This window comes from Periplaneta americana, chromosome 14 (genome assembly GCF_040183065.1).
Source record: "Periplaneta americana isolate PAMFEO1 chromosome 14, P.americana_PAMFEO1_priV1, whole genome shotgun sequence".
Classification (NCBI taxonomy): Eukaryota; Metazoa; Arthropoda; class Insecta; order Blattodea; family Blattidae; genus Periplaneta; species Periplaneta americana.
Genome location: NC_091130.1, coordinates 126164119 through 126176271, shown reverse-complemented (window position 1 = coordinate 126176271; position 12153 = coordinate 126164119). Strand labels below are relative to the sequence as shown.

General features: G+C 35.8%; 1 protein-coding gene across 4 annotated transcripts in view; it reads right to left on the bottom strand.

Moving 5' to 3' along the window:
- Positions 1-12153, bottom strand: part of LOC138713718 (ATP-binding cassette subfamily G member 4) — a 405479-nt gene that overhangs the window by 204454 nt on the left and 188872 nt on the right. For all 4 annotated transcript variants that reach the window (XR_011335970.1, XM_069846026.1, XM_069846028.1 and 1 more), the window contains 2 exons: positions 9629-9749; positions 5276-5465 (listed from right to left, as the gene is read on the bottom strand). Coding sequence is in view for 3 of the 4 variants with exons in the window: in XM_069846026.1 (XP_069702127.1) it covers positions 5276-5465; positions 9629-9749 (311 nt within the window). In the remaining variant the exon portion in view is untranslated. The remainder of the gene's footprint in view (positions 1-5275; positions 5466-9628; positions 9750-12153) is intronic.

Below are 12153 nucleotides of genomic sequence, written 5' to 3'. Positions count from 1 at the left end.
GGCGGCATGTATCAGCACTATGTCGGTGCGTTGTACTGTGATCGAGTTTTTAACAGCAGAAAATGTGCCCCTGATAGACATTCATTGGAGATTGAAGGCTCTTTATCGTGATCAATGTGCGACGTTAGTCTCCTCGTGCTCGTAATGAGCCTGGTGTAGTGCTGCTCATCGGAGTGACTACTACTGCGGAGAAATCGGAGATTACGAATAAAGCTCTCCACCGGTGATCTCCGGTACTATCGTAGGTGGAACAGGGGACAAAGGAGGGATGCGGCGGTTCGGAGCGAAGCAAAGTTGAATGACATAGAGCTCAAGGACGACCGGCGCGTACGGACTGAGGGTAGTTGTGAGTGGAATTAAATGGCACCAAATCGTAAATCCGTCGCATGAAAACTCTTCAATTTAGTTGAAGATATTAATAAAGTCGCACGCTGTGAACTTTGTGGGCGAATTTACTCTAAGGGTGGAGGTACTTCGAATTTGTTAGACCATTTGAAGCGATCGCACAATCGCGAACTTGAAGAAAGTAAGTAAGTAAATTTAACTGTTCAAAACACTTTTGAACTCTTTTAAAAAGCGTGTTTACTTTGATTTATATATATATATATATATATATATATATATATATATATATATATATATATATATATAAGTTCTAATGGTTTTGTGTGCAGACAGAGTAACATTGCGAATGAAAAACTGAAAAGCAGAAGAATTTCAGCAAAAAAGGACCCGCTAAGATTGATCCAGCATATTGTTACGAGATGAAACTCCAAACTTCAGTGATGAGCCGCTTACTTGAAATGAAATATGAGTTGGTGATTGTGTTGCCAGAAATGCCAAACGCTCCTAGGACGCTAACAGGTCCGTATTTGGAAATCTTTATGGCGTGGACCAGGTTAGATAGATTCTCTGAATAGGTCTAAATTTTAAAATGTAGGTATGTAAGTGTTTAGGCTCACATTAAGAGCCGCGGTTGTGGTACTCGTACTTGCTGTCAAAAATAAATTATTACCATTCAGATACACATTGACGGTTAATTAGTGATATCATCGTTTTCGTGTTTTAAAATTACGGAAAACATTTGATACGATTTTTTAAACTGCTTTAGTGTTATTGTTTCAAAGGTCCACAGTCTAGAAAAAAAGTCTTGAAATTTCTATAAAACGTAACTTTGGAGGCAATAAAAATCATACATAACTTATATGGAATATTTAAAAGGCAACTAGAGTTATTGGATTAAAATATTGAGTTTCATTCTTAAACTAAAGAAACGTGTGGTAATAACATAATTACAATTATCCTTAAGTTGATATCCGCTTATATTTTTTATTACAGAGGAAGAGTGACGCGTTTTAGACGAGGCAGTTCACATACTGACACCCTTTAACACAATGATCACAATCCTGTCTGGTGAAGAATCTTAATAAATTATTTTGGACAGTACACTTTAACCCATTGATACCACATGTTTCTTTTGTTCCATTCTGAAGCTCCGTTAATATATTTTACGTTAAAATAAACCGATTAGAATAATAATTGACAAACATTGTTTGTGAATAAACGAGTGTTTCCAGGAAAATTATATATGTTTACATTAGCTACTGAAAAGCTTTACTTCTGCGTTAGTTTTCAGTTAATTTTAATGTTATTAATTTGATCAATGGCATAAAACTAATATGCCTTTCCACATACATTATGAATTTCAAAACTAGAAAAAAATCTGTCAGCTAACATAGGTACTTCAAGCAAAACAAGAAAAATAGAAGAGCCGAAGAAATAGAGAGAGAGGTAAATGAAAAAGAGAAAATAAACAACAAAAAATTACACACTTATTCTAAAAGATACGCGGACGTCAGCGGACTCCAATCACTACCTGATCCGATTAAAGGAATGCTCAGCGGAAAGTGTATGTCTGCGCCGCAGCACATATACAACCTGCGCGGCATCAATCGGAGGTAACCGGAGGTCTCCGATTGAAAGCGTGCAAACAACAGCTCCGGAGAAAAACCTAATCATAGAGCGTATTCCGATTCTCACCGGTGAGCAATCCGATGGCATCACGGTGTTCCGAATTCCACCGATGACGTCATTGATGCTCCACCGGTGTCACACCTTGCCATCAGCTTGCAGAGGTGGTGGCAGTCTCCATCAGCCGCCATCAGTGAATCTGATTGGTTCTTGTATAGGGCGGGAATTAGCAGACGAATGACATCGTGTACTGTTGTGTCATGGCGGTGTGTTCTGCTGTATTGTTTGTAATGAGCACAACGTAAAAACAATATATTAATGGCTTATGAGCGAACATGTGAACGGACCAGTTATTATTACCGGTTCAAGAAATAAGTTGTTTATGATCTCTTTTCTTTGAACGAGATGGCAGTACGGAAATTTCGCAAATTTTGCTAGCGTAGCACAGACAACAACTTACACAGTCGCCATGACAGCCATCGATCCTTCCAGCAGTTTTGTTCCTTATTTCGCTGCAACGTGACGTCATTGATGCCACCGGACCTGTGAGATTCGGAATACGCTGATAAGCAGCACTAGCCTGGTGCAACTCTCAACTTGTGTGACAAAGGACGCAGTGGAAGACCACGTACTGCAACTGATGATGCACATCGGAATTGTGTCAATGAACTCATTACAGCGAATCATCGCATAACGCAGGAACACCTGTCAATTTAGTGTCGCAAATCAAGGAATTATATCGGATGGGATTAATTTGTATCATCTTTTGGATAGTGGGGCTTGTGACGAGGGGTGGATTTGCTTGCTCTTTTTCCCTCTGGAATTAATCTCATTCGACATTTGCCGGTCTTATTAAGTACACAGAAGTTGCCTTTCTTGGAAATAACGAAACCACGTTTTTTGTAGGATCCTATGATTTTCATTTAACTGTACTTGGCATCGGAAAGGTTCTTAATGTACCTCTCCCAAAAAGGCTCGATTTTCTTTGGCATTTGTGTTGTGAGACACCGTGCACTCTGACTATGAAATCACTCACTATTGGTCTGTCACCTCTGACCACAGTTCAGTTGTCGTGCGACTCCTGACGTACATGACTTCATTCCAAAATCGTTATCAAAGATCGGAAACAACCCTGTATGAGGGTACAGTACATCAGTCATTCGTAGATTTCAAAAAGGCATATGACTCGGTTAAGAGAGAAGTTTTATATGATATTCTTATTGAATTTGGTATTCCGAAGAAACTAGTTCGATTAATTAAAATGTGTCTCAATGAAACGTACAGCAGAGTCCGTATCGGCTATTCCATATGAAATTGATCAGTAAAAAAACCTCGCATTTTTTATGCTCTAATTTTTTCCCTATTTATACAAGGTGCTGAGGAGAGTGCATTTTCAAAAATATACTATTCGTATTGTTGAGCGACAAATTTAGGGTATTTTATAAAAACAAGCTTCTTTCAGCGCTCAGAACTCTGGAACCATTTACTGCAGAACATTGAACGGGAGCTCATTTTGAAGCTGACATTTGGTAGGTTATGTTAAGAAGTAATCCTTATTTTTATTATACACAGAGAGACAGATAATCTGATTTTACTTGCTTTTAGGCTTTTTGCCAATTTGTAAAAATGTAAAAAAAAAAAAAAAAAAAAATATTGAGAAAAAACCTTGCACTATCAAGAGAGATTCGGCATTGTTTGCTTAGTGGTATGGCAATAAGTTTCGAGGGTATTAAATAGATTATTTTCACACGCCTGGACTTGAACGGCGAAGTACCGCACGCACTGACCGAGAGCTGAAAATAAGCGAGCGTTGGGCGTCTTTACTCCTGTGTTTATTAAAACTTGTGATAAAGCTAGCCCAGCCATGACTGCTAGACGAAACATCACGTGTTTGTCTCCTGGCCTTGCTTGTCTCGGCTAGCTCCCGTCTCACAATCAGCTGGTTAGTTCACGCGCGTACTATTTATTTTCTTTATTTGATATTTTCCATACTTTCTTATCAACATACCATCAGTAAAAAATATGTGTTTATTTGTACTGTGAATTCGGAATCTAACTAGGCCTATATATTTTTAAAATATTTTTTCCTTGGCAAAGGCGTCTTAATGAGGAAAAATCTAAATTTCTCCATATCCATAAAAAGTAAGTAAATCTGTTTATATATCAATATAAATTTAATTTCTCAGCATCAAAATAAACCATGATTTTGATCATTGGGTGAAAGGGTTTCGGAGCTACAACAGTTTAAAGTTGCTAATTTTATTAAAATACTGTGACAGCGACGTGAGATTCGAACTCACGACCAGCAGAAGGTCGGCCGGCGCGGAGATTGCGCGCGCATCTGCTTCCTGTGGCATGTGCTGTGGCTTAGGGAGTAGAGTGAAGTGGGGAAAGAGCGACCGCGGCAGAGAAGTGGAAATATCCAGATTATTCGACAGTGGAATCTTTCGCGAACTTTCCAGAAACTATAGTTTGGTTATAAAAGAGAAAACGCAAGTGAACGTCAGTCAGTAAGGCAGTGTTGTTAAAGTCAGTGGAGAGCAAGCCAGACAGTCTTGTGTAGCAGTGAAGCCAGCTTCGAGACCAGAGCGCGACTTGAGTTGTGTCCGTAACTGTGGAGCCTGAAGCCCGGAGTTCGAGTGCAGTGGACCGCAGTTGGGGGACCTGAGTTCGAAGTGCAGCGGATCATCTCTGAAGGTCTGGGGTTCGAGATTCTGTGAACGCGAGTGACTGAGCTAGAAGAACTAGCCAAGACAAACGAGCTGTGAACTGAGAATTGACAGTTCTGTGTTGTAGATAGTGCTTTGTGAATATTAATTAAGATTAACAGTTCATTGTTGTTCGTAACAGTCCAAGTAAATTGTCATTGTCGTTTGTGGAGTGCAATAACGAACGCTTTGTTGCTGTGCGGAGAGCAAATCCCATTGTTGACGGGAGTGAAATTAAATTGTAGAGAGTGAAGAGTTATTGTTGAGATAATAAAATTACATTGTTGTTCAGTATAAAATTTACAATACGATAAATTTAAATATTTTTAATTTAAACACTATGAAATTCTGATACCTCAAACTTTGCACAGAGCATTGTATCACAGTTCTCTACGTACAATGAAAGTTTCATTGTATTTAAAAATTGTAAGGTCAATTTTGTCTATATTTCGGTCGATTTGAGATGGAATAGCTCGTACATAGACCAGTTTCTGTCTGATGTTTTCGGGTTGTTATTCTTACAACTATTATTATTATTATTATTATTATTATTATTATTATTATTATTATTATTATTACATCGTCGTTGCCATTACCGTGTGCATTTTGCGCTTCTCGGAAGTGCTGGAGGGCAGCTTGAGTCTGGCTGCCACCATCATGGCCTCCTGCACGGTGAGCAGAGGCTGCAGCAAGTCCTCCTGTGTGATGTAGCACGAGAGTTTGTGGAACACTCGCACCTCTCTCGGTTTGCCATTCGTGATGAGGGTCCCCGTCACTCCTTGAGTCCTGTAAAGAAACATATTGTTCTATACATCATATACAGGGACATCATTTTATTTTTACTTCAATTTTTATTGTACCTGCGTTTCTAAATGTACTTGACTCCCACCCCTTTCACTAATGTCCTTGCCAACGTCAGTCACACAAACTTACGGCCGCTGTTGCTAGCAGTGAAGTAAACAGTACAAAGAACAGTGTGTTTCAGAAATATGTTGTTTTCTATAGAAGAAAGAGCTTATATTATTGAAGTTTATTTTCACACAAGTATGGTGTGTAGTATAACTGAATTTATCTATATGGACTGAGCACAAGTGAAGATTAGAGTTACCGAAAGTACGGTATCCTATAATATGGTACGGTACTTAACAGCATTATTTAAAAAAGAGTTTTGTTTTACTATTTTTAGGTATGAAGGACAATGATGGAAACTGAAATTACAATGTAACCGAATGTGAACAACAGTTTTTTTTTTTTCACAGTTTCCTGATTAAATCATTACGGAATATTTTCGTAGAAATGTCATTAATCTGGTAGATAAATTTAGAGCACCAGAGTGTACAGAAAGGAAGAAAAGCGTAAGATGGCCAACAAAGGTGACAGAAGATGCTGTAGAAGATGCTAGAGAAAGAATGCAGCGAGGTCGTAATAAGTCGGTCAAGAAGTTAGCTGCAGAAATTAGAGTTTCTTAAGAAAGTGCTCACAAAATTCTCAGAAATAAATTAGGTTAGTAACATGCTGAATAAAGTAGACATTACATAATGTATATAACCGCCTGAACACTTGAGTTTGTGAAAAAAAATTGTTGCTATCCTACGTGTTTTCATAAAATACTGTAAAGTAATGACCAAACTGAATATCGTAATACTATATTTCCCTGTAACATAAATGGATACACTACTTTTCTCTCCTCCTATAGCTAGTAAAATGATTTGTTTACATATTGCAGTGGCAACTCCAAACTCCTATAATGGAAGGCCCCCCCCCCCTTCCATTACAGTGTTTCCGAGTATAGCCAGGTTAATGTTAAAAATGTTGGTAAAAATAAAGTGATGTCCCTGTACATAATCTACCTTCAAGGACTGGACTTTTCAATCCGTAACGTCCTCGCTCTTGTATGGATTATGAGCCAACTTTAGATATTCACACTTCCTTGCCATGTAAACAATTTACACAAAGCCACCCTTAACAAAGTACAAAACAATGAGGAACATATTATATTATATTAAGTAACCTAAATGCAAATTTGAGCAGCAGGCTACAACGTGTGCATAATGCGTGCGTCCGTTATATTTGTAATATTCGTAAGTATGATCATGTTTCCCCGTCTTTCCAAACTCTGTCTTGGCTAAGGCTAAGCGATCGACGAGCCCTGCATTCTCTTGTTTTCTTATTTCAAATTCTGCGCACCGTTACCCCAATCTATTTGGCTTCTCGTTTTCAAAATTTATCCGCATATCATCAGCTAAGTACAAGATCTCATCATAACAATTTACTCATTATACCCTACCACAAGACATCTTTATATTCTTCATCCTATACAGTTTCAGTTGCTAGAAATTGGAACTCGCTTCCGAGTGATATAAGGGGTTGTTGGACAATAACTTCATTTAGGTCAAAATTACATAAATTCTTACTTAACAGATTAATTGCTGATTAAAATTTGTTACTTATAATGAAACTAACATCTGTCCATTCTTATTATTATTATTATTATTATTATTATTATTATTATTATTATTATTATTATTATTATTATTATTATCATTAATTTCTCTAAATAGATTTACAAAACCTCTCATGGCAATTACATTAATATTCTCATTATAGAAATAGAAATATGTATATTCTCCCTGTAACATAGTCCTAGTAAGCTTACATTAAATTAATTTTCATCATTTTACTAGCTATCTCAAATATTAAATTAATTATAATTCATTGAATTAAATTAGCTCATAAATTAAGTTATTACTTTACCTTATAGATTTATCTAAATTTAAATAAATATGTAGTGAAGAATATTGCTGAAGAATTACCTTATAGATTTATCTAAATTTAAATAAATATGTAGTGAAGAATATTGCTGGAGAACCTTTTAAATGTAGTGTAAATATTTGTAATTTAAATTTATGTATTGTATTGATTAAGGCTGGTTGAGTGGAAGAGAAGGCCTTATGGTCTTAACTCTGCCAGCGAAAATAAAACATTATTATTATTATTATTATTATTATTATTATTATTATTATTATTATTATATTTCCTGTCTGTGGTGAGGACATACATCTCTACTAGAGACCTGCAAAACTGCGCACACAACCGGTTTAGATTCGACCGGTCGGAGCTACAACCGGCTACGATGAACATCGGGCCGAATAACTCGGTTCTCGAGCGGTTACGCCTGATGTATTGCAGAGTAGGCAGAACACCAGGCGCACTTACATGAAACTAACGTTTTTCGAGTACACAATAGGAGTAACAAGGAAATTTACGTTGTCTTATTGAAAAAAAAAAAAAGTGTTTGCAAGTATTCTTACAGTTCATTCGACACTATAACACATATATTTTCTTTATTATTCTGAACTTGCAGTAACTTTATAAGTATCGTTTATATTTTAAACTTTTAGGATGCTATGCATAGACATTTCGCTAGCCCGCGCTACGAGCGTGCTAAGCTATCCCCGGCTATCGACTGATTACTTGTACAGAATTCATATCATATCATATATCATATCATATCATATCATATCATATCATATCATATCATATCATATCATATCATATCATATCATATCATATCATATCGCTAACACTGGTTTATGAATACGATAAACGTTAGTTCCCTGATCATCCACCGGAAGCCCGAGCTCAGAATGTCTATGAATACGGCCCTTCGAGTTTTGCTAATGAAAGTTGCTTATAGATATGTTAAACAATGTTATAGTTTTTCACAGAACTAGACGTGCACAAACCATGTATATTTTTTTTCTTACCAATAAACGCTATATAGCTGGCGTTTTTCTATACCAGTGTTAAACAGTATACGTCATAACTTCATCATTTGATTACGTCGTAACTCTTTCTCGTCACATATTGACTGATTCTTGTTCGATTTGTATAACCCAATGATCGATATTACATAAGTTCATGTAAGATCGCGAATTGTTTAGAACACAAATCTCACACAGAAAGAAATGGTAAGAAATACGATCTCCAAATAACACTAGGTACATTTCATCATACAATAACTCTTTAACATTTTCTCAGTATACAAACAGAGTAATAATATTGAAGGATATTTATTTTGTTTAATTACAAAAATATGTTTGCTTCAAATAGGAATACACATAATTTGACACTTTAATACATTTATTTTTGTATTTCGAACTTGCAGTAATTTCACTAGTAACAAATAAATGAACAATGGACACAGTGACATCGAAGGAAATAGAAGTAATGTATAATGTGAAATATAATGTAAACAATTTCAAAAATATAATTACAATTCATTATAAAACAAAATAGGAAATAAGTACATAAGTCCATTATGACGTTTGTACTTTAAACTAAAAAAAATGTATAGTCCTACCTCTAAAACAATAGTTGCATGTTTTTTAATTATTCTAATCAGTTGCAATATTATTTATTAAGAAATCAATTTAAAAAGATAAACAGTAATGTTATTTTCAACAAAACGATTACTTTGGCTCCCAATGGTTGTTGTTCTGTACAATATAAGTATAATTTACACATTTCTAAACTAAGAATAACAAAAGAATAGCAAGGTTTAGAAACAAATCATTCTGTATAGAAAAGATCTACTTCAGAGAAAACAAGTGTCATTCAAAGAACTATTTAATTACACACGTGCTAATATCAACTATTTGATGTTCACAATTATTATTAGGGCCTATTATCATAGACTACATGATCAGAGTTGTAACCATTCGAGCCACACTTTGTATTAGTTAGTGAATCTTGTACAGGTAATTCGTTGTGAAACCAACTTGCGCGTGAAGGGAAGAAGAAAGTGGACTGGGAAGATCCCCTCTCTCGCTACACTTCCACTTGCAGCTAGCTAGCAAACTATCGCCCAGCATAAGGTTCTTACTATGAGCTATAGCGCACATTTGGTTTCACGAGATAAACGAATAGTCTGTAATTATTTGCCTTACCTGTATCCAGAAACTGCATTTAGAAGGCTGCTCTTTCCTGCTCCAGATGGACCCATAATAGCAGAAAGCTCTCCAGCTCGGAATCGACCGCTGACTGACTTGAGGATTCTTTTTCCAGGTTCTGAAATGAAGAACAACACATAATGTGAATGTGAGAATGAAAATGCCTGATACTATATAAAAATATTCTTAGGCTTAATGAATTTAAGTATATTATGGTGTACCGTAATTTGCCATAACTATGGTCCAGGCACCCAACTATGGTCCAAAACGCATTATGTAGTACTTAGTACCCCAAGAGTTCGGTGTTGGGCATTTAAGGCTCCACTGTGATGGAATTATGTTCCCCATAGATGCTTCTATCTGCCATTACACGTGGCAATGATATGGATGCTTAACAAGGTCAGTGTGCATCGTTCTATTGGATGTGTGAAGACACGAAATCATTCAGTTTGTGTTTGTCTGTTTTATTAAGCTCTCCCCTATAGATATATGAATGTTTGTACAATTAAACCTGGCTATATAGTGTTTACTTTCACGTAATAATTAGACTGGCAGAGGTAAAGGACTCTGCGTGAAAAATATTTAACCTGAAGGCTAGAATCAGTCCTCAACTATGTACCGCAATTTTTCGTGGACCATAGTTGTATTTCATTTTGAAATATTTGTTTTAATGAAATGTGAACAATTTGATTGTTTACTTCTGCAAATACGGTATCTCAGTATATTCTAAAACACCATTTAACATTATAGTCCAGTAAATAAAGAAATAGGCTGTTCCAGCATCAATGGTACTAGCACGAATGATGGCCCGGTAAAACGAAAACTTCAGGGTAGAAGGATCACAACCGTCCCTGTAAGTGACTTTGAGAGCGATGAAATTGAATTGGATACAGATTATGATGTTTCCGGTGTACTCTCCATATTTACAGACAGTGAGTCAGATGTGGAAAAGAAGACGAAATCTGTTAAAATAATGCTAAAGGCACATAGTTATATGGTAGTTACTTATGAGGAGGAATTGTGGCCAGGGAAAGTTTTGGAAGTGAAGAACAATGGAGCTGTTGTTTCATGTATAGTAAGAAGCGGCAATTACTGAGGGGAGGCAATATCCGCTATTAGTAACATCAGGGTGGCCACAAAATCAGTTGAACATTTGGAAGAAAATTGAAACAATTTGTAAGTTTTTACACCTTTTTTTACGCCTTTTAATTATATCCATTGTTTGCCGTTGAAAATAATAGCGCAAGTGATAATAAAAAAGAGTTTTTTTTTCTGGGAAGCAATGTTTTCTTCATTTCATAATAGGCTTTCTGATTCTCAAATCATAAAAAAATTGAGAAACTTTAGGTGGCCCGGTATTTTTGCCGGTGAGTGTAGTTGTTCATTATTACAGGAAAATGACTTTCCGATTTCACTTGTTTATTGCGTGTTTATGCAATGTGTACTAATAAAAAGAATCCATGTACTTTTCATTTATTTTTAATATTTCTGTGCTAGATTATGTTTCTACCCTTAAATTAGAAACTCAATTTATTGATTTATGAATAATTACAGATCCAGCTATAGTCCATTCATACTTTCAAGCATGAATATATGAGTGGACCATAGTTGGGCAACTCAGAATACTACTATGTAATGCTTGCTTATTATTTTTTCAACACTTGTAATTAAATAATTTCAAACACATATGTCAATATTTATTTAATATACACTTACAAGAGTCCGAAGCCAAAATTTCACTTAATCTGGATGAATAGTAGTGAATATACAAAGAAAAATGTGACAAATGTGGACCATAGTTAGGGGAAACTACGGTATTTAACACAAAATTAAGAATTCGTCATTGTAGGTTAGACTTGTAGCATGGTAAGGTAAAGGTTGGTAATATTGTGATATGAATAATATTGTGATAGTTCTTTGTGAGAATTTATTACAATTTTACTGAGCAAGAGAAGAACCGGTTTTGTGCAGAAATTGTTCACGAGCATTTCCTTAATACAGCGGTGACCAAAACTCGAGCTGCAGTGGTTACATGCGACAGACAGCCTATGAAGTAAGGACACGGAGGAAAGGTACTTGGCATGAAAACTACAACCAGTGGTGGTTCCTGTACTAACATCTTGCTCAATCCCGCGGATAAAAACGTCAAGCTTTGCCGTATCAGTGATGACACTGCTGTCATCAAGAGTCTGTGAATAATACACTATTTTTCATGTTTCTTTTTTTAACCTTCCTCTTGAATATAATCAGGAATTTTCTAAATTCTTCTCTCGATACTTGGTCCAGAAATTCGAAGTTGTTTAAATTAAAAACTTCTTATGGACAAGTTATTTAAGCTATTTTAATCATTACTCTTTTGAGAAATTCTGTTCTATTGAAAGGCTTTAGAGCACGAGAAATTTCAAACCCATTAGGTAGCTGACTTCCTTACATTTATTTATGTCATCTTTCTCTTCCTGACTTGATTTAAGACATGTCAATTCTTGGCATTTAACAGTTCGTTGGCACATAATGTTGAATCA